The sequence below is a fragment of the Phyllopteryx taeniolatus genome, chromosome 2, assembly GCF_024500385.1.
Source record: "Phyllopteryx taeniolatus isolate TA_2022b chromosome 2, UOR_Ptae_1.2, whole genome shotgun sequence".
In the NCBI taxonomy this organism is placed as follows: Eukaryota; Metazoa; Chordata; class Actinopteri; order Syngnathiformes; family Syngnathidae; genus Phyllopteryx; species Phyllopteryx taeniolatus.
In genome coordinates this window covers 8,523,005-8,550,549 of record NC_084503.1, presented here as the reverse complement: position 1 = coordinate 8,550,549, position 27,545 = coordinate 8,523,005, and the positions used below count along the sequence as shown (strand labels likewise).

The 27,545-nt window shown below is 40.6% G+C and overlaps 2 protein-coding genes across 2 annotated transcripts; one reads left to right on the top strand and one right to left on the bottom strand.

Moving 5' to 3' along the window:
* Nucleotides 1-2,540: 2,540 nt before the first annotated feature.
* Nucleotides 2,541-4,983, bottom strand: mcee (methylmalonyl CoA epimerase). Its single transcript, XM_061766293.1, has 3 exons — nucleotides 4,925-4,983; nucleotides 4,337-4,661; nucleotides 2,541-2,693 (listed from the first exon to the last, which is right to left on the bottom strand). The coding sequence occupies exons 1-3, from the start codon at nucleotides 4,981-4,983 to the stop codon at nucleotides 2,541-2,543; spliced, it is 537 nt and encodes a 178-aa protein (XP_061622277.1).
* A 353-nt stretch (nucleotides 4,984-5,336) lies between these two features.
* Nucleotides 5,337-26,841, top strand: mphosph10 (M-phase phosphoprotein 10 (U3 small nucleolar ribonucleoprotein)). Its single transcript, XM_061758631.1, has 11 exons — nucleotides 5,337-5,492; nucleotides 6,068-6,725; nucleotides 6,805-6,968; nucleotides 7,059-7,224; nucleotides 8,478-8,619; nucleotides 16,994-17,061; nucleotides 17,155-17,292; nucleotides 17,377-17,487; nucleotides 19,290-19,397; nucleotides 19,466-19,696; nucleotides 26,581-26,841. Exons 1-11 carry the CDS (start codon nucleotides 5,341-5,343, stop codon nucleotides 26,725-26,727), a joined length of 2,085 nt encoding a protein of 694 aa, XP_061614615.1. The 5' UTR covers nucleotides 5,337-5,340; the 3' UTR covers nucleotides 26,728-26,841.
* The last annotated feature ends 704 nt before the right edge of the window (nucleotides 26,842-27,545 follow it).

Here is a 27,545-nt window from a genome sequence, read left to right as displayed (position 1 = left end):
GATTTGTCTTGTTTGTTGTCTTTAAAGGGAGAAAGTTAGCCAGAAAACCATAGTGCTAGATGTACAGTAGTATTTCCCTTTTCAAAGAAAGCTAATTTACATCTAACATTGTCTTAGAATAGTAAGTTTATTTACTATTGAAATTCTGTTGTAAGGGGTAACATTTTGCAAATGCACAAAATAAGCTTGTTGAGGTCAGCAATCTGTAAAAAAAAATTTCTGATTTGCCATTTTAAGTAACCTAGGGAATTTACAGCAATGATTGTTTAATGGTGTCATCATATACCTTGCATAATGCTCAAAGTAAAGGGAATGCTGGACCTAGATCCTGGTGAATATTTGTTGAACATTGTTACACATTTAGTGTCATTGAAATCAACCTTTTGTGGTCAAGACTGCATCAAATGAAAGCATAAAATTCATCACAGTCTAATCTGATTTATGGAAAAACCACTCATTAGTGAAGAGCATAAAGCACCAATGAAGTTACCAATCCTTGTTTTCTGGCAAATGCATACAGGCAGGGGCCTGAAACTCAAGGAGGCCCCCCCTCCAAATGGTCAGTCAAGACCCACAACCACCCACCCGCCTCCCGTTGAGCACCCATGCGTACAGGTATCGGACTGCACTGTTTTGTGGATGTCAGTCCCTTCATAGGTTCAATTTCTGACTGTGAGCAGAAACGTGCACATGTAGGTGGTTATTTTGTAGTGCTCATGGTCCTCCTTGCACAAAGAAGATAGTAGTCCTGCTGGGTGGTTGACTTCCTACGGTCCCTTCCGTGTGTACTGGCCTTTCTCTTGGAATCTCCTACATCACAGGTGCCAAAGCCTGAGGGCCAGATCCGGCCCGCCACATGATTTTATGTGGCCCGCGAAGGCAAATCATGAGTGTCAACTTCTATGATTCTTGATCAAATCTGTAACCAAGATTTCAAATTGTCATATTTTGTAAATAACTGAGATATTGCAAGCATTTTTGTGTTACCAAATATGAACAATAGTTGAAAAACCCATTACCCTTGATTTCTGATTCCAAAACTAGTTTATAAATTTCAGGTATAATAATATGTGATTCGGCTGTTACAGCCGAACAGGACACACACAAAAAAAAAAAAAGGGATTCAAGATTTTTATGGTTTCACAGTCATAACGGCCCTCTGAGGGAAACCGTAACTACAATGTGGCCTGTGCCAAAAATGAGTTTTGACACCCCTGTCCTACATGCTCTTGAAAATTTGCACCACAAATCTTGCCACAACACACTTGGTGTTCCATCCTGGCTGAGTTGCACTACCTGAGCAACTTCTTTTGGTTGCAGACACTGCCTGATGCTACCTCGTGTTTAGGGCACTGGTGACCAAAAATCAACCAGAAAGGACGATGACGGAAATCGTCGATGGCCACCACCTGCAGAACCATTCAGAGGCATTTGTTAAAAGGGATCGTCTTTCTGATTGCCTTTCATTTTTCTTTTCCATTTTATTCCTTACTCACTATAGAGTATAGGGATTGTATAGTGGACTACGATATACAGTTGATACAGAAAGTCTACACACCCCTGTTCAAATGCCAGACTTTTCAAAAAAATGTTCCACCATTAATGTGACCTATAACCCGTACAACTCAAATTTTAAAAACATTTTGAGAAGAAAAAAACAATTAACTGAGATCATGTGGTTGCAGAAGTTTGCTCACCCTCCTATACGTGGGATGGGGCTGTGTTCAGAATGAACCAATCACAAATTTATTTTAAATTGGAGTCAGCACACAGCGGCCACCATATAAAGTACCTCTAATTTAAAATATTCTAATCCAGCATGATGTTCCTGTCGTTTTTGTTGTCGCTTTCTGTCAGAAACCTGAAGGTTTTGTGCCAACACTGAATGTGTTAAGCTCCTCCCAGTATCGCACAAAGCATTATGGGATATGTTTACTGCGAGCGATTATTTGTTTTGTTTTTCTAGCAGTGGCTTTGAGGTGTGTGTGCCTCCCTCTAGTGGTGAGTAGTATACACAACACAGCCTAAGCGTTTTACATGCTACAAAACAGGAACTTCTTCAAAAATAGTCTTTACAATAATAATAATGCTCAGTTTCGATTAACAGTCAGGCTGGTAATCATTTATCAGTTTAAGTTTACTATTGTGTTGCCGTCACAGCACTGCATCATTCCTGAGGTTTTGTTGACATCATTGAGCTACACAAGTCTAAATAATACAAGACCCACAAGGTTTGGCCAGTTAATGTGTATTCCAATCATAAAATCATTTTATGCAGTAATGTATTTTTACACTTGTTCATAAGCCAATATTACATGCACACAAAATAAATACCAGAGACAGGCACACACACAATCCTGAATATCAAGCTACTTCCTATATAAGGCCGTCATCATTTATACGCAAAGGGACGTTAATTCAACACAACTTTATAGAAAGTGTCAAAACAAACCACAGTGAAATTTCATGGCCATTGCAAGGTCAACTCAGTTGAATCTCTCTGGAATTAAAGGATCGGCATATCAAGTGTTTGATCTGCTTCACGCTTCCTCGAGCTCCACTAGTACGCCATCACAGTCTTTGGGATGAAGAAACATCACTGGTTTCCCATGCGCTCCGATTCTCGGCTCTGCTGAAAGAGTTCTGATATTCTTTACTTTCAGGTCTTTGATCGCAGCGTTGATGTCATCAACCTGCAACAGAATATTCCACTAGTGTAAGTGACAATCTCTGGTTGATAAGGGGTTTTCCTAATATTTAATATCTGTAAAAAAGTATTTTATAATGCGCAAAAATAAACAGTGAGTGACGCACATCCTTGCAAGCCTCAAGAACACAAACAATCATATACCATTGCTTTGCACTCTGACATGAAAACAGCTATAACACCCGAAATAATTTTTGGGTGTTCAATAGCTAATATGCTGAAAAATTGCTACTTTATTAGGGTGTCACTAATTAAACTGGTAAACACGGTGGCCGCCGCGGGGTCAGTCTAAATCGCTTAATGGAAGCGTAAAAAAGCTCATCGCTTAATGTAAGAAAATTACGTCTATGGAGAGGAAAACAAAGTCCAAAATATAAAAATATAATATCGGGTCAATTATTCTGATTAGGTGTAAGTGGGCATAAATAGAGATGTCCACATAACTACTGGTGATGATTGACGATAGTTTTCTCATATTTAAGCGACGTTGAGCTATTGGCCGGGACCTCCTCATCAGGTGTCCGCCGTTATGAAAGGCACGTGTGCCCATCAAAGTCCGCCGTCAGCTGAGCCCTGTGACCACACAAAAAAACCTTTAATGTGGCAAAATCAAACGCCTGTTTAACGTCAACGTCCAAAACGATTTTATTCAACTTTTAAGCCTGATGAAATCGTACAAATATGGTGCCGTGATGGCAGTTGCCCGCCGTGACAGCCAGCAGTGCACATCTAAATCTGCCTGTGTCATACAATCCCATCATGCAACCTACAGAAACGCCGGTCAGCCATCAGAACCCTTTTCAGACATCTTCGACACATTTGTGATGCACTCAATACAAAATTGAGCTGATATAGATGCAGAAATGAATCTGCAAGCACTTACCTCATGTGGAATGAATGACATGGCTGTCTTCTTTCCTCAAGGAGGCATTTCAACGATCAATGTTGACAAAAAACAAGCCTATTAAAATGTTTCACCTTCACTATTTTCACTGATTGTCTTAAAAAAATAATAATAATAATAATGAAATAAAAAAAATAAAAAAAAACTTTCATGATAGGCAAACATTACACGGCAAAATATGTGGTAGCTCAATGAGAAGGAGGAAGTGGGCAGGCCATAATCTGGCTGAAAATGAAACATTTAATCAGAAAACAAGCCTAAAATTAATACGGAGTGTATATTTTGGAGGGTGGCGTGGGGTTTCTGCAGATATCATTTCTAAATCCACAACTATGGAATAAGTGCCAATGTTCACAGAATCAGACATGGCTTTAATTTGGCCTTTTCTAAACATTTGTACAACGGTTTAAATTTTCAGTACTTTTTGAACAACTTGCTGTTCTATACCAAGGAGGTCAATGGCAAAATTCACAACAGGTGTTTGAACCATGAATTGACCAATAACTTTCCTGGCTCAGTGAGAATAAAATGTTATACTGCATTTTAGGATCATCCTAAAATTTCACCCAAAAGCCGAATATCCCTGACTTGTTCTGAGTAGTGTATATTGTGAACATCATCATAGCACATCTAACTTGAGTAATAAATACAACAGTGTCCTGCTGTGATCACATGCTTTAAGTCTCAAAGAAAGTATGACAAAATACCCTCGTTCTTGTGCTCACCTCAATACAAATATGGTGCATTCCGCCAGCCTTGTTCTTCTGCAAGAATCCAGAAATGGGGCTCTTCTCCCCAAGAGGATGGAGAAGCTCCAGCTTTGTGTTGGCCAGCTCCACAAACACCGTGTAGACACCGTGCTCTGGTAGAGGTAATTTTTCACTCACTGTGGCCCCAAGGACATCTCGATACAGGGCTGTGGCCTTGTCCATGTCTGGGACAGCAATGGCAATATGGTTCAGCTTGCCTAGGTTCCACAGTGACCCAGGGATGCCCCGATGAAGGGATGCTGTTGTCGAATGGGCTCTCAGGAGTGTGAGACGACAACATCTTGAAAGACCGGAAACTTAAAGAACACCAGAATAGAAAGGCTGAGGTTAATACAATATTGGTTTGTCTATTGAAGTTAAAATATGGTCTGGGATATCAGTAAACATTTAGTCATGGGGGGGGAAATATATTATATATAATATACACACACACGACAATTGTTTCTTCATTTTTTTTCATTTTAATGACTGGTACCACTAAAGGTATATTACCTAAAGAAAACAATGAACATGACAAAAATGGAGCGGATTCCTTTGTCGTACTTGACATGGTAAAGCTTCACTGCAGGAACCTTGTTGACGTCCCTTTGCAACAGCTTCATTAGTTAGCAAGTTAGCAGCAAGCAAATTACGATTATTGATTGACTGATTATTGATTTGCTGAAAACGTTGAATAGCAAGGTGGAAACTAGTTAAATGTTTCTTTTTTGTGTGTCTGACAGTGAAAAACTTAATATTTATAATATTCCCAATATGCGTCATTGTTTAGCTCGCAAACTAGGTTATTCGATTTTGTTCAAACCAATTTGAGGCATACCATATAGCGCAGACATCCGTTCAATTGTGATATAAGAAAACATTGCTTATAGGTTTAATGTTAGCTGTAAATACCAACCTGCAACCTTGAGAAAAGTGGAGGCCATGTTTGAACGCCAATGCCGGAAAGAAAATAAACCGAAATGTTTCTCACAGAGCCTATTTATGTGCAACACAGAGATTCTGAGATTCTCCATGTGTCAGAAACGATGGATAAAACAGACGAAAGGATCACATTGGAAGAATGTTTAATCAAACTTACCGTCAACACTCAGCATCCAGATAATTTTCTGAGGCAAGTGTTATTTTTTTACGCGTTGTGCTTTCATTGGAAAACGTTTATCAACGTTGCATGGTTGTGGTCTAGCGACCTGGCTAACTCTGTTCGACTAAGCTAACTATCATGCAAATAGCTTTACAGTGACTCTTGTGCTGTATTGATTCAACAATACATTAATATTGTCGAATAAATAATACTGATACGTGTATTTATATTGTCACAAAATATAAATGTAATCATGCAATACCAATCAGATATCATGTAACGTAATAAATACCTTTCACGTATTGCTAAGCTAATAAGGTGTGTTCTTGAATCACTGAGATCACTAATAAGACGTGGTCTCTACTGGGTAACGTGATAATTTGCATGGAAGTATAAGGTTAATTATTTAAGAAATTCAAAACCTGTAACTGTAGAGTGAAAATCACCAGCTTTAGCCACAGCAAAAAAAAAAAAAAAGGCTTTTTGTGTTCTGGTGCAGTGCAAAAGTAATTGGTTATTTGTGTGAATTTGAATTTCAGTTAGTGTGACGATTAACAAAACAACATCCGACGCTAGTAACATGCTCTGTGTTTTTATTGTTGCAGCCTTCAAGATGCCGTGGCAACAGATTTTACATCTCTCACCAAAAACCTTTATGACCTCCACAAAGCTCAGGAGCCAACAGAATATAATGGCAGCCCGTTGGTTCAGCTGATTGTGGAAAACTTTGATGAAGAGCAAATCTGGCAGGAGCTGGAGCTGCAGAACTCTGCTGTACTAAAACACTTTGCAAATGCAGTTGATGAGGCTTTGTCTGATGAGACGTTAGCAGTACTAGAGGAGGAAGAAGAGATGGTTGAAGGTACTGGGGATGAGGAAGAAGGAGAGCCCGATGAAAAGAAAGAGGAAGATGCCGAAGAGAAGCCACGAGGTAGGTTTAAGAAAATGGCTGACCATGGAGCAGAAGATTACACAGAAGAGGACTCTGATTTCGATTTTGATGTGGATGCTCTGGAGAAGCGAGAGAAACAGAAGAGGAAGCCCACAGAGAAACTTTCCAAAATGAAGGGCCTTCCCTCGGAGGTTGATGATAAGTTCTTTAAGTTGTCAGAAATGGAGTCATTTCTTGATGACATGGACAAGCAAGACGGGAAGGAGGATGAGGATGAATCCGATGTCGATTACTTTCAGGACCTGCCCTCTGATGAGGATGCCAATTTTGACCTTGAAATGATTTCAAGGAAAAAGCCAAAGAAAAACACCGTAGGTGTTGTCGCATGTGTGCATTACGATTTGGGTCTCATGAAATATTATTTTCTGAAATGATCATTTATCTTAACAGGAGAAGAGCTCCAGAGATCTTAAGTACAACGACTACTTTAGTGCTGTGGAAGGGGCTGATGCAGACGAGCAGTTGGATAGTGAGGATGACTGCGTGGATGAGGAGGAAGATGGAGAGGAAGAAGTAGATAATGATGATGATTTTGGAGAGGACTTTGACAATGAGTAAGAGTGATGTGTTTTTTTTCCTTCTGGACATTTAAAATTTAAAGTGTCAAAACAGTCACAATATATTTGTTATGTTCCGTATACAAGGAGCAGAGATGTGAGCCAGGCAAAAGCCTCTCAAAAAAAGGTGACATTTAACCTTTCTGGAGATGAAGACAGTGAAGGGGAGGACCTTGAGGACATTTTTGGAGGAAAAACCCCAAGCTCAAAAAAATCTCAAACCAAGTCATCATATGAAAAAAATCAAGAAAAGGTAAAGTAGTTTTAAAAAAATATCTTAATTTTGCGCGGCAAAAAGTTAAAAACACTCTGCAAGTGTCCCAATTGTGGGACAAGATCAAGAATTAAGTGTTTGAATAAACAGAACAGAATATATTTATTTGGTAATTGGTATTACATAAGGGCGGCACGGTGGACGACTGGTTAGAGCGGCTGCCTCACAGTTCTGAGGAACGGGGGTTCAATCCCCGGCCCCGCCTGTGTGGAGTTTGCATGTTCTCCCCGTGCCTGCGTGGGTTTTCTCCGGGCACTCCGGTTACCACGCGCCTCCCAAAAACATGGATGGTAGGTTAATTGACAACTCTAAATTGCCCGTAGGTGTGAATGTGAGTGCAAATGGTTGTTTGTTTATATGTGCTCTGCGATTGGCTGGCAACCAGTTCAGGGTGTACCCCGCCTCCTGCCCGATAGCTGGGATAGGCTCCAGCACGCCCACAACCCTAGCGAGGAGAATGAATGCTTGTCAAAATTATTATACATATTACTATCCTTGTCTGATTGGGTGGGTTTAAATCAGGGGATGTCGTCAATCTTTGGAAACTGTGGGCCTCCGAATCCCTTTGAGACTCTTTTGTGATTAAGGGCTATCCAAATAAGCATGATTATACAATTTAGCAACATTTTTCAAATTTCTAAATCAGTAGATAGCAGCTTGGAATCTGTAAGTATTTGGTGGCCCCGGCCCAAATTGCTTTATCATCATCCAGCCATCATCAATTCCAGTGTTTACCAACCTCAGTTGAACCAAGGCACATACTGTATTTTTCATTATAAAAATGTAAAGGCACACCACCCAACACAAAGTATTTAAACAGAAATAAAGTGATCTTCTCTTAATTTACAATTTATTCATTGTGAAATCTGGGGCCATTTAGTTGAACACAACTATTAACCTGTTGCATGATGCGCAAATGGTGGACACAGGTTAATTGTACCTTCTGCCATCTGGTGCAATAGCATTTAATTGCTCTGCCTGTCACTATGTTCCAGCATATATAGATGAGCAACGATACATTATTTGTAGTAAATAAATAAAAATGTTTTGACCACTTAAGTGAAAGTGGGTAATTTCTCTGGGCACGATGGTTGGGAATCACTAATCTATTACACACGATCCATCACCTTACAGTGGTCAACAGACAGAGTCAGGCAATATCGCTAACCACTCATCACAGTGCTGCCTTTAGTTTGTATCAATTGATATAATTTTCCACTTGTTGTGTGCAGATGTCAGAGAAGATCATGGAATTGGAGAAAGCCTCCCTTGCTTCAAAGTCATGGCAGCTGTCTGGAGAGGTGACAGCGCAAACCCGCCCAGAAAACAGCATGCTTGAAGAAGATTTGGACTTTGAGCAGGCGTCTAGGAAGGGTAGGTAGCTCCCCAGGACATTGGTGTGTAGGTGGAACAGTGATAACTGCATCAACTATGTTAATAGGGATATGATATCAACATAACGCAGAGTAACCTGCTAATGAAAGCAACAAAAAAGGAGGAAAACGGCACTGTAAACATATGGGCATCTTAAAGGTCCCATATTTTAGCTATTTAGACCTCCATAGAGTGACTCTCTAGCATGGACTTCGTATTAAAGTCAGTCATTTAAAAAAAACACCTTGATTTTGTCATACGTGTCTCCAGAAAAGGCCCCCCTGACAGCTACTTCTGTTTGACCCAGTTTTGTATCTGCTTTGTCCATATTTGGCCTTTCCTCTGATTGGTTGCCTCCGTGTAGGAGACCCACTTGTGAGAGCACACGTGTTTGTTATGTTGATAGCGCTGGCTTGGGAGAGGAGAGGTAGGCTGAAATCTTCACTAGTGACGCAGATAAGCCAGAGAAATTCGAATGACGTGATTTCAGGCCTCTCAGCAGAAAAACGCCTGGAACTCAGGAATGCGTGGATGATTTTAATTCATATTTAATGTTTACTGAGTCAACATAGAGCCAATATATATATATATACGCTATCGATGTCTTGGCATAATGCTGGAGGATCTCCAATGCCTTGTTACAGACAAACCTTCAAAATATATTTGCAAAATCTGCACAGCAACTCTAGACTAAACTAATCATGAAATTTCTTGTGATTCCACTTACAAGAAGGTTTTCTGTTATGAAGCAGCACCAGAACAAAGTTCTCCTGTTGATTCGGGCTCCGTCTCCCCATTTTGACACTTCGGACGCAACCCTAAAGAGGGTTGTGATTGCGGCTACAAAGGCAGCTACAAATACTGTAATGGATTTTCTTCACAAACATCTGGAGAAATAAAAACGGACAGACAACTTGGTCATTATTGGCTTACCGGACCGTGAACCAACGGATGACCCAGCGTAAAAAGGACAGAAAAAAAATTTGATATTGCCAGAAGTTGGACATTCCGATGGATGCTATCCTGTCCACATTTCATGAAGGCAGAAGTGCTAAATCCGTCGTCAAGGTCTGCTTCAAGACAAAGTTTGTAACGGAACAGTATCTATTCCTGTTGAAGGGCTCCCATCTTTTGAGGGGTGATCTTGACTGCTCAAATGTACCATTTAAGCCTTTCTTCAGACCAAATCTTACAGCTAAGGAACACGAGTGGGCTAGAGTTCTATGTCAGAAGCTGAAGAAGCGGCGTGGTGAAGGTGAGACGGATTTGGTTAGTCGCAAGGGGAAGATCATTTCCTGTCGCTCAATGGCCCCTGTCACTGGAAACAGACCTTAGCCAGGCAACGCTTGATGATCCCATTCCTTCTATTCAATGGCCGGAGCGTCAGAACCAAGGAATTAATTGCTGAACTAACATTTCTGTGTTCACATAACTGATTAATTGTTTTGTATAACCAAAACATTTTTGTCTGTGGAAAAGAATGATAGTATTTTGGGGGTTATTCTAAAATCGCACAAGCCTATTAGGTCTGATCGGGATAGTTGGACACCGCAATTCTGCCTTCCTCCCTTTCCACCTTGCCGTTTACAGTACAAGTCCGCCAAAACAGGACTCAGAAATCACTCCGCCAGCCACTCCAATTAGAGGAGCTTTCTGCTGTCGCTGCTACGCACACAGCAAACACAGAAACTCATTGTTCGCTTTGTGAGTCTCGGTCTTTTGAAATCACAACATCGTCTACTTACGCAATCGTTTTGATTATGCCTCTGAAAAAGAGAGAGCGTGATAGAAATCAACATACAGTCGAACACTTTTTTTGGGGAACGCATAGTAAGAAAGTGAGATAAGTCATGATGAAGAGGAAACGGGAAGTAACACTGCATCGGAAAATAAGCTGCCACGGAAAATACGCACATTTCAGACGCAGTGGCTGCAACTGCACGTGGTTACGATACGAAGCTCGAGGAATTGGTGACAATTTTATGTACTGTTTACCGTACACGACGAACAATATGAAAACTGGAATGAACAGAAATGAGCATAATAGGAATTTCCAGCATACCACGCTCAAACGTCATGCTAAGTTGCCTGCACACCAACATGCTCTTCAAATACCAAAACTTTGAAGAAGTGTGATAGTTCAGTCCAGGGAAAAATAGATATGGCCATAACAGCTCTCTTGAAAATAATACACTGGATGGCGATAGAGGAAGTCCCACTGAACAAATTAAAAACCTGCCTTGGACTTGTGGGTGTTACTGGTCGGGATTTTTTTTTACAAAAGTTAGATAGCGTTTCATACGATTCCTACTTCTCAGCCCAAGAACTACAAGAAAGTCTCTGAATATTCCGAACAACAGGTTCAACAGAGAGTGCAAGAATCTCCTGTAGTGACTAGGGTTGGGCATCAAGAATCGATTGGAACCGGGACAAACATTCCGGTTCTCCCGGAATCGTTCAAATAAAAGAAAATTCGGTTACCAAATTCGATGCTTAGATTGCGCCAACCCCGAAGAAGAAGTGGCGAAAACCAACGAAGAAGAACGCGCACAAAGACGTACTTGTGCCCAACAGTAGCGGCGAATAAAAGTGTGTCTTAATTATGTTAAAATAAATGACCAGTCACCTCAGTGCAACACTTGGATTAAGATTATATTTTGCAAAGGAGGCTTTCAGGATGTGTAGAAGTCTGACGCGCTCCCTCCCGCTCCGAGCCTCAGCCTACACCGCGCGGAACTTCAGTCAAGTAAATTGTGTGAGTGAAACAAAATACGTCTATGCCAACATTGAGGCACTTAACAAGTTGAACAGTGGGTTGCACTCTTGGCCTAATTGTTTTTAGCGTTTATTTTAGTCATCAAACTAGACTTTACACCGATCTGATCGGTATCGGACGATAATTATCATTTTATGCTGATCGACTTTGTCGTCATTCGCCGATCAATGACGTCAATGATAGGCTCCGCAAAAGACATTTACTCCGCGTCTTAAGTATATTTGAATCCAAAAGCTAGTTTATTTTTGGCCATGTCTTGTGTCTTTTGACGTCATTTACGATCACTGGGGTTTGTCAAATCAAACGCGACTGGATACACTCATTACCATAGCTACGGCAACAATAATGGATCGTGCGTGTATTGTGTTGGTAAAAAAAGAACGAAATGGGGAGAAACGTGTGGTGGTGGTGGTGGTCACCGGTGCTCGGGAAAAGACATTCGTTCAAGGATTGCTTGAGGTATGTTCACGTGCTTTTAATGCGATACGGGTTGCAAGCAGGCAATAAAATGTTACGTAGCCTAGCAAGCTAGTGCTAGCACCAACGGTTGTACCGTATTTTCACGACCACAAGGCGCACCGTATTAAAAGGCGCAGTCTCAGTTACGGGGTCGATTTCTGTATTTAACACATACATAGGGCGCACCGTATTATTGGGCGCAGGCATGGTAAAACATACGCTAGCTTAAAACATACGGTAGCATGCATGCACGGTAAAACAATGTTTTTAAAAAGGTAGCAGGAGCTACTTTAAGTATTTAACAATGTACTCGCGTTATTTTTTTGGTCAATCCTCAGCCACAAATCCATCAAAGTCCTCATCTTCTGTATCCGAAATGAACAGCTGGGCAAGTTCTCAATCAAACACGGCAGGTTCGACTCAGTCTCGTTGCCGTGCGGCTCCTCAGAAATGATGCCGGCTTTTACGAAAGCTCGAACAACAGTGCAAGCAGACACGTTAGCCCAAGCATCCACAATCCATTCACATATGGTGGCGTAACTCGCCCGGCGCTGCCTCCTAGTCTTAGTAAAGCTATGTTCACCATCTGTCATCCATTGCTTCCACGCCGCTCGCAACTTCACTTTGAACGCCCTGTTTACACCGATGTCCAGCGGTTGGAGTTCCTTTCTTCAAGCCTCCCGGAATGATGGCAAGCTCCGAGTTATTGCACTCAGTCGAATGGTGACTGTAGAGACGCTTCTCCTGCCTATTCTTTGATCATTAATCCATTGCTTGAGTTGGTCTTCCAACTCGGGCCACCTCGCCTTGTTTCCGCGGAAACTCAGCTTAGTATTCTTGACCTGGCAAAGTTTGTTTTCCTGCTTCCTCCACTTGCGAACCATGGATTCGTTGATCTTGAATTCTCTCGCGGCTGCTCGATTCCCATGTTCCTCCGCGTAACTGATAACTTGCAGTTTAAACTGTGCTTCGTAAGCGTGTCTCTTCGTAGGTGCCATTTTCGGGGGTCCTTAGCCAAGCCGAAGTTGTTTTGCACAATGCACATCGCGGCGCTATATACCTACCGGGGGCGTGCCTTTAGCGTCCTCTGTCACGCGCACCCTTCCCCCTTTAACGTCCGCATGCTGTCCTCAGTAATGTCCGCCTTTCCTCTAGATAAGCAGCGTGTCGGCAGGAAATGCTCATCAAAGTCACACAACAAGATTTACAGATTTTGGAACTCGGTGCACACATAAGGCGCGCTGCATTATAAGGCCATTTTGGAGAAAATTTAAGACTTTTAAGTGCGCCGTGAAAATACGGTAGGTAAACATGCCGGCATTCTGTTGAATTCTGCGCTAAAGTTTCGGTATCCATCCATCCATTTTCTGAGCCGCTTCTCCTCACTAGGGTCGCGGGCGTGCTGGAGCCTATCCCAGCTGTCATCGGGCAGGAGGCGGGGTACACCCTGAACCGGTTGCCAGCCAATCGCAGGGCACATTGAAACAAACAACCATTCGCACTCACAGTCATGCCTACGGGCAATTTAGAGTCTCCAATTAATGCATGTTTTTGGGATGTGGGAGGAAACCGGAGTGCCCGGAGAAAACCCACGCAGGCACGGGGAGAACATGCAAACTCCACACAGGCGGGGCCGGGGATTGAACCCGGGTCCTCAGAACTGTGAGGCTGACGCTCTAACCAGTCGGCCACCGTGCCACCCAAGTTTCGGTATGTGTGAAATAATTTAATTACAGTAAGTTAGCACCCAGCGGCACAGTGGTCGACTGGTTAGAGCGCCAGCCTCACAGTTCTGAGGAGCGGGGTTCAATCTCCGGTCCCGCCTGTGTGGAGTTTGCATGTTCTCCCCGTGCCTGCGTGGGTTTTCTCCGGGCACTCCGGTTTCCTCCCACATCCCAAAAAACATGCATTAATTGGAGACTCTAAATTGCCCGTAGGTGTGAATGTGAATGTGAATTTCTATGTGCCCTGCGATTGGCTGGCGACCGGCGACCCCGCCTGCCGCCCGAAGATTGCTGGGATAGGCTCCAGCAGCCCGTGACCCTAGAGAGGATAAGCAGTAAAGAAGATGGATGGATGGATGAATACTTTCCACACCCACTGTATGTTAAGAATCAATAACATACACCGTCACAATGATCGACATGACGCTCGCTACTTTCATTTATCCGTTATAGCGTGTGTGATCTATTTTTAGACTTCATCTTCGACTTCCGCAGAGGGCGCCGTTGCGCCAATCCAATGCGATCACTCGTGTCATCAAATAACTCTATTCACCAAACAGTGTCTTCATTCAGGCATTTCAGTGACTAAAGCAAATAATCTTTCTGTAGGGCCCAGGCCCAATGCATGTGTTGTTGGATTCAGGACACTTCAAAATTTAAATGGTGGCAAATATTTTTTATTTGTATTTTATTTGATGGTCATGCTCTGATTAAAAAAATAAATAAAAATAAATAAAATAATAATAATAATAAAAATAATCAGAAGTTACAATTTACTCTTGCACTGAGTACTTTCTTACTCAAGTAAACATTTGAAAGACTACTTGTTACTTGAGTCATTATTATTCTAAAGTAACAGTACTCTTTAGCTACTCCACCCACCTCTCACACATCACTTGAACGTGGCACGATTAGAAGTATATTGTTATTATTATAAACAGTTGTAATATAAGATAACCTTTATTACTCCCACAATGGGGTAATTCATATTGTTTCAGCAGCAATTGTGGATATAGGAAATATAAATATGTAATATAAATAGCATGCAAGAGAAGATGTACAAGAAGTACATCACACAAAATGGAAACCAAAGCTATTGTCCATACATAAACTATGCAATCCAATCTATCAGCAATTTTGTTTGTTTGCAAAATAGAGTGCTGAATTTAAATTTTCATGTTTGTTATCTGATTAATGTGATTTAATAGACTTATTTTTTTATTATTATTATTTTTCCCTAGGGTTGAATACAGAATTGGCAAAGGCGAATTAATCCAAAGAGACAGATATTTTTGATGATGGCATGTCGAAATCTCATATACCGATACTTTGATTCAGGCTACAACTGTGTCTGCCATTACAAGGTTGCTGTAATAAAAAAATAAAATGACAAATATTGAAGCCATAATTTATTAATGATTGTGACTGTCTCACAGTAATGTTCTTGACAAAATTTTGATATGAAAATTCTGACAAATTTGGACAAATTGTTCCGGAAGTGAATTTTTATAAGTTTGCAGCTCTGCGAAAGTAGTACCTGTTCACAAAAAAAGGTCTACAAGTGAAAATTTTAAATGATCATCCTGTGAGTTTACTTTGTGCAGCAAGTTTTGGAATCTATTTTTGCTAATGCCCTTGAAACTTTGAGAATAATCAGTTATTAGCAAATAGTCAGCACAGATTCTGCAAATGTAGATCAGTTGTTTCTCAGCTTTTAGACACACTGAATGACTGGAGCAATGCTATTGATGGTGGTGCATGTGTTGATGCATTCCACTTGGATATTCGTAAAGCATTTGACAGTGTGTCTCTTGTTAAACTTCTGCATATGCTTTAATCATAAGGTATTGGTGGTAAACTCCTTGAATGTTTCAGGCATATTTGTTTGGGCGGAAACAGTTTGTGACAATTAGAAAATGGTAAATGGACTGCACTTATATAGCGGTTTATCTACACCATCACCGTGCCCAAAGCGCTTTACAAAGCCTCACATTCACCCATTCACACACCAATGAGCAGCTGCAGCCACGCAAGGCGCTGCCAGGCCCACTGGGAGCAAATTAGGGTTCAGTGTCTGCCCAAAGGACGCTTCGACATGCACACAGTTGGAGCCGGGATTCAAACTAGCGACCCTTCGGTCACTGGACAACCTGCTCTACCAACTGAGGCAAAATTCTGAACTTAAGGTCACATCTGTAGTACCTCAGGGGTCCGTACTTGGCCCTAAACTCTCACCTATATCAATGATTTAAGAGTCAGTACTACTGTTTATTTGTGTTAAGATCTTTGCAGATGATGGCAAAATTTGGTTATTTTAGTTGTTTCTGATGTCTGGGGTTTGATTTAGTCTGATTTTAAATAGTTTACCAGGGGTCTAGAAATAAGCAGTTGGAAATAGCAGCCAAATTTTTGTTTTGTTTTGCATTACTGTTATGCAACACCAAAGAGGGATTTTCTAGTAGGCGGCATTATAGTCACTTGTAGTGATATAGTTTGTGACTTTGGAATAGATTTTTCCGAAAATGTAAAATTTTCCCATCACAGTTCGACAGTTTGCAAAGTTTTTTTTTTTATTTATTTATTTTTTAAATTTTTTTTTTATAAAGGTTCTTATTTTTGCCATTTTTTGTAAAGTTATATAAAGTTTTTGTCAGATCTCGATTGGAATACACGAGTGAGGTATGGTCTCCTTTTGTAAAATGTGGTATAGAATTAATAGAGTGCGCAACATTTATTTAGAAGTAGATTGCTAGGCTTTTCTAGTTACTCGTATAATGAACGTTTAGTAAAACTTAGCCTTCTTTCCCTAACTCATCGTCGGAATGTATTTGATCTTATGGTGTACAAAATTATTAATGGCCTAGTGGATATGAACTTTCAGTTATTCTTTGAATGTGCATTGTTGGATTGAACGAGCGGTCACAATTTAAAACTCCAGATTCAACGTACTAATTTGGACAACAGTACATAATTAGGATTATTATTATTTTTTTTGGTAACATGTTAGTGCCATTATGGAATACTTTTAGTTGTGATATTGTTAACTCTCCCACACTAGCAATTTTACAAAGAGGATGTGGCTCAAATATCTTTTGATTAATTGTGGAATTGGGGGTAAGAGACCAGATAACGGCCCACCTCAGTCCCTGTTGGTCAATTCACTTTGCCTGGGTTAGTCCGTCTAAATGCGTTTTTATTTAAATGTACTGTGTGAATGTGTTGTTCGTTTGTTATTGTGTCATTGTATGCAATGTTTACTGTTGTTGACTGGCTAACAATAAACTCAAACCTCAGTGGTATGGTATGTAGTCTCTTCTGATAAAGTACCTCACACCCTGATGCAAAAAAAAAAAAAAAAAAAAAAGTGAAATAATTTTAATGCCTCTGATCATAAAATGTATCTGTTATCTGTCAGCTCCTGCTATCACAGAGGAAACCACACTACATCTTGAGGACATAATTAAACAAAGAATTAAAGACCAGGTTTGTGTGCACATCACAATAATTTTTTTTACCATTTTAAATTACTTGCCTGCTTATATATAACGCAGTACTTTTTGACTTCGGTCTCGCAAGGCATTTGATGACGTGGTACGCAAGGAGAAGCCCAAAGAGGAGGTGTTTGAGTACAAGAAGAGATTAACGTTAGACCACGAGAAGAGCAAGCAGAGTCTAGCAGAAATTTATGAGCAGGAATACGTCAAGCAGACACAGGTTCAATTTTTGTCTCGTTTTCACACTTTTGTAAATACATGTTTGTCATTTTTTATATTTTTGATGTCTTCATAATAATTTCAGCAAAAGACAGAAGAGAAGGAGAACCCAGCCCATGTAGAAATACAAAAACTGATGGACGCACTCTTCTTAAAGCTGGATGCCCTCTCCAACTTCCACTTTACACCTAAACCAGTAAGTTTTTTTTTTTTAAAGACCATATACAAAATTGAAGGCATTTTGTGATGCCTTACCAATTAGTTAAGGCATGGGTTTTAGAATGTGATGTCCGAAACCAGTTAGCGATGTAAAAATATTAAAATGGGAAGATTTTGAAAAGGATTCAAATATCCACAATTGTAGTTTCAATTTAGAACATAAAACAACAGAAATGGGCATATAGCTCTTAGGCCCGCTGCACACATAGTGCCGCAGCAAAACGTGACTCAAGTGGGCCATCATGAAAAAATTACAGTTTGTGATTCTTCGCTGCTCACCAAGGCCCGGCATTTCAAAACCTTTACCCTAATCTCAAAATTGAGTATTACAAACGAGGGTACGTGATCATACCTGACCATGGTAAAATTGGGATGTGGATTAGGTAATCCGACCCTACCTAGAATCCCGATCAAATGCTGTTCTTGGGTATTTCACAATTCCAAATTGGAGATTAGGATAGTTTTGATGCTAAAGTTCAGGATTACTTTGTCCTGCTGAAAGGGTGGTTTCAGCAAGGATTCAAGGTGGCTATTGAGAGGTGATGCGACACATTAATACATTGTATGGTCGGTCCACTAACAGTGACCGTCAGGCTAGAAGGAAGGATATTTAACTCAAAATCATCTCACAAAATATTATTGTTAAGGTAACCTTAAACATCCCCATCCTTGACAATAGGCTATGTAAGTCATTATTTTCTTTAATATTTGGATAAACCCAAGTCAGTCAGAGTGTAAACATTTTCACCAGAAATTTTAATTGAAGCGAATGTCAAGCTCCTCAAAATTTACCATGCAATATCCCGACTTGAAAGGGATGGAATCTTCTACCCAGAGGTTCTCCTTGGAATTCACTCCAATGACCAGGCAGCTTTCCTTTTCTTCCTTTTATTTGTGTGCAGTTTTAGAACATCTCAACAAGCCATTAATTAGCCTTTTTATTGGTAAGAATTTAATGAAGTGAAATGTGTACACAAATTATGACTTGTGAATATTCAAAAATACTACATTTGCATTGTTATGAAATGTTATGTTATATATTTTTACATTGGTTAATTTACCCTGTGATTACACAATAAATATTAATTTCATAATTTCTAAAAAGACAACGCAAACTAAAAACGTCACAGATGTGCTCAACATACAAGGACAATCTAATCACATATTTTACATATAATAATTTCACCACATTTCAATAAATCAGGAACGTTAACAAACAATTAGCACACATGGGAACTCAATGGTTAACAACCCACGCATAACTAGGCAACTATCTCGTTGCTACGGTAGCGCTCACACAAGTAACAATTTAACTGATAGTCTCTGATCACAGTTTCTTACCGGCTGCCTCTCTGGCATTAGTTTTGCATGGGTTTCAGTATTCAGACTTCTTTCTGCCCGTCACTGTCTTTACCTTTACATATGAAATGATAAAGTATTGTTGTAAATACAATATATACACTGTATACTGTATTTGAGTGATGATGCACTGGCTGCAGGATGGCTTGTTCTCACTTAAACTTAAAACTTTTTTTTTTTTTTGGGTGAAATCTCGTGCATTTTTGATTGGCTTTTATATCTGTGACGGGGCGAAGCCGTTAACCAGCAATTGGTATTTTGATTCACAGCAAAACCAGTGGCAGACCGTCGGCCACTCTTGAAAACTAGCTGCTGAATGCTGCGCGAGAGTTCAGTCGGTTTCAGTCACGTCGCTCAGTGTGTGGTGGTCCTTAAATTTTGCTGCTTGACCACTTGCTCATCGTTCCTTTGTGTTTCTAGTCTGCGCCTGAGGTGCAGGTGGTTTCTAACCTGCCGTCTATCACAATGGAAGAAGTGGCTCCAGTCACTGCCAGTGATGCTACACTGCTTGCTCCAGAGGAAATCAAGGTTTGAAATAGATTTTTTTGCGTAAACTATGGAACAAAATGTCTAAAATTTCTTCCCTCCATTCAAAGGAGAAAACCAAAGCCGGTGATATTGTGGGTGACGGGGAAAAGACATCAACAGACAAGAAGCGGGAGCGACGACATAAGAAGAAGGTGAAACATTTCAAAATCAAGGAGAAAGAAAAGAAACAGAAGCTCAGAGAAGCAAGTAAAGCTGGAGAGAACAAAAGGCCGTCAAAGGCTCAAGCCACAGAAGACCTGAGGAAACTCGCTAAAGGAGGCAAAACTACTATACTCAAGGTGAGTGCCCTTTGGACTACTTGTCAGTAATGCAATTAAAAAGTGCCACAAAGGGACATAATCTGATACAAAAAAATGACAATTCTCAGGGCATTGAATCGATTGCAACTGGACTGTTCTGTTTGTCTTAGAAGACGTTTGGCCTCTCATCTGAGCAGGCTTCATCAGTTCATGCAACAAGGCTTAGTTAAAATGCACTAGCCAGTCTTTGTGTGGAAGACTCAACTATTTATGCTCCAACTTAGCGGCATGCCCCACACCACGTATGGAATGGTTCTTTTGGAATGCGAAAAAGGGGAGAGCCATTAAGCTGCCTGGCCAACAGGCCATTGTCAGTCCACCAGAGTCGGGTGAAAACTCCCTCACTGATATTCCATTCAGTTTTAAAGTGGTTGTGGAGTTACCTAACGTTCAAGGAGGCCATGCTGTTTGTTGGAGGCAGAATTATTGTTTCTTTGGAATGGACGAAAGGACGGCATTGTAAGTAGGAGATAGGTGATGTCGTAAGCCCACTCCTTTGTCAAGTGATGGTTTTTCCACCTTTGTGTATATGGCCTCTCTCACCGCTCTTTTAAACCATCTATCTTCCATGTCCAGAATATACACATTTTTGTCTTCAAAAAAGTGCTGTTTCTCTTGAAGGCGCAGGTAGACAGGTGAGTCTTGAGCTGAAAAATCTGCCCCCCTGTGTCGTGCCGTCCGTCTGCTCAGTGGTTGCTTGGTTTCCCCAATGTACAATGAACAAAAATATAAACACTTTTGTTTTTGCTCTCATTTTTCATGAGCTGGAATCCAAGATCGAAAACTTTTTCTACATACAAAAAAAGGCCATTTCCTTCAAATATTATTCACAAATCTGTCTAAATCTGTGTTAGTGAGCATTATTGCACAGGTGTGCTATAGGCCGGCCACAAATGCCACTCTGAAATGTGCAGTTTTATCAGACAGCTCAATGCCACAGATGTCGCAAGTTCTGAGGGAGCGTGCAATTGGCATGCTGACTGCAAGAATGTCTACCAGAGCTGTTGCCCGTGAATTGAATGTTCATTTCTCTGCCATAAGCCGTCTCCAAAGGCGTTTCAGACAGTTTGGCAGTAATCCAACCGGCCTCACAACCGCAGACCACATGTAACCACACCAGCCCAGGACCTCCACGTCCAGGATGTTCACCTCCAAGATCGTCTGAGACCAGCCACCCGGACAGCTGCTGCAACAATCGGTTTGCATAACCAAAGAAATTCTGCACAAACTGTCAGAAACCGTCTCAGAGAAGCTCATCTGCATGCTTGTCGTCCTTATTGGGGTCTCGACCTGACTGCAGTTCGTCGTCGTAACTGACTTGAGTGGGCGAATGCTCACATTCGATGGCGTCTGGCACATTGGAGAGGTGTTCTCTTCACCAGATGCCAGACAGCGTGTGTGACGTCATGTGGGTGAGCGGTTTGCTGATGTCAACGTGGATCAAGTGGCCCATGGTGGCGGTGGGGTTATGGTTTGGGCAGGCGTATGTTATGGGCAACGAACGGAGTGCATTTTATTGATGGCATTTTGAATGCACAGAGATACCGTGGTGGGATCCTGATGCCCATTGTTGTGCCATTCATCCACAACGATCACCTCATGTTGCAGCATAATAATGCTCGGCTCGGCGTTGCAAGGATCTGTGCACAATTCCTGGAAGCTGAAAACATCCCAGTTCTTGCATGGCCAGCATACTCCCCGGACACGTCATCCATTGAGCATGTTTGGGATGCTCTGGATCGGTGTAGACGTCAGCGTGTTCCAGTTCCTGCCAATATCCAGGAACTTCGCACAGCCATTGAAGAGGAGTGGACCAACATTCCACAGGCCACAATCAACAACCTGATCAACTCTATGCTATGCGAAGGACATGTTGTTGCACTGTGCGAGGCAAATGGTGGTCACACCAGATACTGACTGGTTTTCTGACCCCCCCCCCCCACGAGATCCCCACAATAAAGCAAAACTGCACATTTCAGAGTGGCCTTTTATTGTGGCCAGCCTAAGGCACACCTGTGCAATAATCATGCTGTCTAATCAGCATCTTGATATGCCACACCTGTGAGGTGGGATGGATTATCTCGACAAAGGAGAAATGCTAACTAACACAGATTTAGACAGATTTGCGAACAATATTTGAGGGAAATGGCCTTTTGTGTATGTACAAAAAGTTTGAGATCTTTGAGTCCAGCTCATGGAAAATGGGAGCAAAAACAAAAGTGCCCGACGGGGCAGATACAAAGTGGAAAAGTGTTCTGTGGTCTGACGAGTCCACATTTAAAATTGTTTTTGAAAATTGTGGACGTTGTGTCCGGGCCAAAGAGGAAAAGAACCATCCGAACTGTTCTGGACGCAAAGTTCAAAAGCCAGCATCTGTGATGGTATGGGGCTGTGTTAGTGCCAATGCCATGGGTAACTTACACATCTGTGAAGGCACCATTAATGATGAAAGGTACATCCAGGTTTGGATGTACCTTTGGCATGGCTTCGTAGTAAAAGAGTGCGGGTACTAGACTGGCCTGCCTGCAGTCCAGACCTGTCTCCCATTGAAAATGTGTGGCGCATAATGAAGCGTAAAATATGACAACGGAGACCCCGGACTGTTGAACACCTGAAGCTGTACATCAAGCAAGAATGGGAAAGAATTCCACCTACAAAGCTTCAACAATTAGTGTCCTCAGTTCCCAAACGTTTATTGAATGTTGTTAAAAGAAAAGGTGATGGAACACTGTGGTAAACATGACCCTGTCCCAGCTTTTTTGGAATGTGTTGCAGCCATAAAATTCTAAGTTCATGAATATTTGCTAAAAACAATAAAGTCTATCAGTTTGAACATTAAATATCTTGTCTTTATAGTATATTCAATTAAATATAGGTTGAACAAGAGTTGCAAATCATTGTATTCTGTTTTTGTTTAACACAACGTCCCAACTTCATTGGAATTGGGGTTGTACGTTTCATAGGTAAAGTATGATGTCACCATTTATTCATTCATGAGTAACATTTTTTATTTATATATTTTTTAAAGAATGTTCTTGTCGTGCATACAATTAGAAGACTTCCTTGAATATTTGGTAAATGAAGAGTTATCTGAACTTGACTGACTCTTTTAATTCAGAAATGAGTAGCATGATGACAAAAGCGGTTGATTTTTACTCAGATGTTTTTACTCAGTATGTGCCTTTCGTCAATATGAATATCATCATTATCAGCCATTTTCTATCCACTGCAGGATGAAGGCCTCTTCTTCACATCTACTACGGCAGTTTGAAATTTGTTGCCAGTGTATTCCAGTGTGTTTAATAATTTCATCTATCCATCTACTTTTAGGTCTGCGCTGTGGCCGCTTTGTGCCCAGTGGTATGCAGTTGATAGTTTCTGTGGTCCACCTTTTGTCAGCTCTTCGGGCAAGGTGGCCAGCCCATTTCCATTTAAGGCTTTTTATTTTTTGAATGACGTTGGTAACTCGCGTCTGCTGTCTTATCCAAGTGCATCTTTTCTTGTCGCGAATGCTTATTTTCAACATTTGTATAACTTTGGCATTCGTACTCCAAGTTTCACTACCGTGAGGGAGGACTGGTAAATCACATTGATCGAAAAATTTTCTTTTCAAGAAAATGGAAAGATTGTTCTTGAATATAACACTAAGCCTTCCCTAAGCCTGCCAGGCAAGCTTTATGCGCCGTTCAACTTCAGTGCTTGAATTTCCATCCATTGTTTTAAGTTGGCCTAAATAGATGTAGTTGTCGACGGCGTCTAGGACATAGTTGTCCACTTTGACATCTTTTTGTGGATAGGAACAATTGAACATGACGTTCGTTATTTTTTTTTCCATTTTGAAACCTGAGCGACAGCTTTCGAAGTCTAATTCCTGACTACGATGATGTAGTTCAGCATCATAGGAGAATAAAATTATGTTGTCTGCAAAACGAAGATGGCTCAAATAAGCGCCATTAATTTTTAGTCCTTTTTCCCAATTGAGGTTTTTAAATATTTATTCAAGTTAAGCTGTAAATAGCTTTGGAGACGGTGTGTCGCCTTACTTGATGCCTTTTCCTAGACTTATTTGCACTCTTTCATCATCAAGTCATATTGAACCAGAAGGATCGTTGTATATTGAGTGTAGAATGTTGATATAGGTCGGCTCTATCCCTCGATTTACCAGCGCTTGCAGCATCGAAGTGGTCAGACACCTTTTCATCGTTGATGAAGGCTACACACAGAGGCATTTCGTACTCGTGTCATTCGATTATTTGTTGAAATGTCTGTATGTGGTCCAAAGTATTAAAACCGCTACAAAAACCCGTTTGTTCGATCGGGTGTGCTTCCTTGAGTTTGATTCCAATTTGTTTGTCCAATATCTTTGCAAAGACTTCATAAATTGTTGAGAGGAGGCTTCTTGGGCGATCATTTCGTCAGTCCATTTTATCAGAATCAGAATCATCTTTATTTGCCAAGTATCTCCAAAGAACACACAAGGAATTTGTCTCCAGTAGTTGGAGCTTCTCTTGTACGACAACAGACAGTCAAATGACAGAGAACACTTTTGAGACATAAAGACATTGACAAAAAACAGTCACTGAGCAATAAAGGGTTGCTAGTTATCTGGTAATGCAGGTACATGTTTTTATTTCATTTTATTTATTTATTTATTTTTACAATTGTGCAAAAAGATGCAGAGTCCTCTAGCACTTAGAGCAGTTCGAAAGACTAATAGAGCAATCGTCCGGTGCAATGACCATTGTGCAAAGGGCGCCGAAACTTCAAGCGAGTAGTGCGATAATCTGGGACAATGTTGATTGTGCAAATGTTGCAGATACTCCTCAATCAGTGTGCAAATAGAGCAGTTTGCTACTCTGGCATGAGTGGCCAGTGTATGCAAATAGTGCAGCATGGAGAGACAACTACAGTGAGTGCACGAGTAATGTATAATTGGCCCCACAGAAATGTGACGACAAACTCAAGTCAAAAAATTGCCAACTTGTTGTAATGGAATTGTAGGTTAGGTGTTTAAGAAGTTGATTGCAAGAGGGAAGAAGCTGTTGGAATGTCTGCTTGTTCTAGGTTGCATTGATCGGTAGCGCCTACCTGATTGAAGGAGCTGGAAGCTGGTGACCGGGATGTGGAGGGTCCGAGAGGATTTTGCACACACTTGTCTTAGTGCTGGCAGCGTGCAAGTCCTCAAGGGTGGGTAGGGGGGTACCGACAATCCTTTCAGCAGTTTTGATTGTCCGTTGCAGTCGGAGTTTGTCCTTTTATCGCCTGATTTATATAGCAAAAGGATTTCTGCTTCTCTCCATGTTGCCGGTACTTCTTGCAAGTCCAAGCATCATTTAAATAGTTTTACAAGGATCTTAAGTTTGTTGCTTCCTGCTTTAAGCATTTCAACAGAAATTGTATCCAGGCCACAAGCATTCCCGGCTTACCACCTCATCGTCAATGTGGCTGTTGGTCAGCACATAAATTTGTATCAATTGAAGCGAGTAACGCTTTCTAAGCTAAGAAAATTTATTTGTACAGCGCATTTCATACAAAAGGTAACGCAATGTGCTTTACATGATTACAAGTATATAAAAACAAAGAAAAACTTCATGTAAACATTTAAAACAAAGAGGAAAAAAAATCAAAGTACAATTTTAAAAAAGCGTACAGTGAAAGAAATATCATTTAAAAGTGGAAATGCTCTAAAAAGCAAATATAATAATAATAAATAAAAGGAAAATATATTTTTTTTTAACCTGGACTTAAAAACATTCACACTTGGGGCTGACGTCACTTCTGTTGGCAACTTATTCCATTTGTGTGCAGCAAAATAGCTAAATGCTGCCTCACCATGTTTGCTTTGGATTCTGTGCTCCAATATTTGACCTGAGTCTGTCGATCTCAGAGCCCTACTGGTTTTATATTCCATTCGCATTTCTTTTATGTATTAAGGGCCTAAACCTTTAAGTGATTTATAGACCAGTGGCAGAACTTTAAAATCTATTCTAAAGCTGACTGGGAGCCAGTGTAAAGACTTTAGAATTGGAGTAATATGCTCTGACCTCTTTGTTCTGGTCAGAACCAGAGCTGCAGACTTCTGAGTGAGCTGAAGCTGTTTAATGCTCCTTTGAGGGAGTCCAGTCAGAAGACCATCACAATAGTCAAGTCTACTTGAGATAAAAGCATGGATGAGCTTCTCCTGGTCTCCTTGGCACATGCAAGCCTTCACTCTGGATATGTTCTTTAGATGGTAGAAGGCAGTTTTAGGAATTGAGTTGATATGACTGTTGAAAGTCAGGTTGGAATCTATCAGTTCACCAAGGTTTCAGACTTGGGCTTTGCTTTTTAAAGAGAGTGACTCCAGGTATTTACTAACAGCAATCCTCTTTTCTTTATTGCCAAAAACAATTATCTCAGTTTTGTTGTGGTTTAATTGAAGAAAATTTTGGCTCATCTAGTTATAGATGCAAATCAGTCGCCTTTCAGTGAAATTCACCTTTTTTAACTAAAAATATTTACGTGAATCGTGTCGATCCAATGAGTTTTTCCTGGGGTGGGGGTCGCCGTCGCTGACTGAATATTTTAAAGCAATATACATTTGTATGTTTTTCTGCGGGTGGTAAATGGCCAATTTTAAAGCAATTTGACCTCAACATTTAGTATATTTATTTTATTTTATTTTTTTTAAATAATACATCAATTAAAAAAAATACTCAGTAGTTGCAGCCCTATATGAGAGAAACATGACTAAGAGCTGGATGAAGTGGGCTGGGGAGAGGGAAGTCTGGTCATCCCTGCTAAAGCTACTGCCCCCGTGACCCGACCTCGGATAAGCGGTAGAAAATGGATGGATGACTAATGTTTTGGCTTCTTTGTTTCAGGATGACGGAAAGGACAAAGCACTGCGATCTTCTCAATCCTTCTTCTCTCAGCTGCAGGATCAAGTGAAAAGTCAGATCAAAAGTGCCAAAGGGCAGCCTGCAAAAAAGAAGCACAAAGAAGTTTCTGCCAGCAAACTCAAGTTGTAGCGACTGATACAAAGTTGTGGCGGATTATTTTATTGTACAGTCCATTTTATTACCATAACTGATATCTTTGAATTGATGATCTGTTTGATTTTATTAAAACAAAACAATATTCAATTGCTTTATTTTTCATTGGCAAATAATATAGTCTCTACATCTTATATTTATGGAGGGATACAAAAACACAAAGCTTGATATCTGAACTCTGTACAATTGAGTCAGTTAATCTTTGTTAAATTTGAAATACAGTAAGTACATGTAGCACCGCCAAGAGGATTGCGACTTAACAAAGTATGGCATGTGACCTCATTTGTAAATTTCAGTGTCAGGTACAGAAACTAAATTTGGCAGTGTACTTGAAATGCTTGATGGGCTAGTTGAAACCCCCCAAAATGAAGAAAGACCAGTTATTATCGAAGGTCATCTTTTGTTCGCGGTTGAAGAAACGGGGGTAGTGTAAAGGAAACAACGGCATGCTTGTTACTCTGCCATCCTGCTTGAGACTACAATATGCCTACAAATAAAGCAATGGGGGCAAAAGTACTCAAGTCGAAGTACAGATATCCATCCATCCATTTTCTGTACCGCTTATCCTCACGAGGGTCGGGTATTAGTGTTTAAAAAAAAAAAAAAAAAAGAAAGACTGCTAAAAGTTTTGTACTTTTTAAGTACAAAAGTTAAAAAAAATTACTGTGTCCCTCTTTTATTAACTAACATCGACTACATAGTGCTCTTACTGAAAATAAAACAATCCCTGTTCAAATTGTGTTCGCTTTGTTAACATTATTATGAAGTGACCCCCCCCAAAAAATGCCCAACTG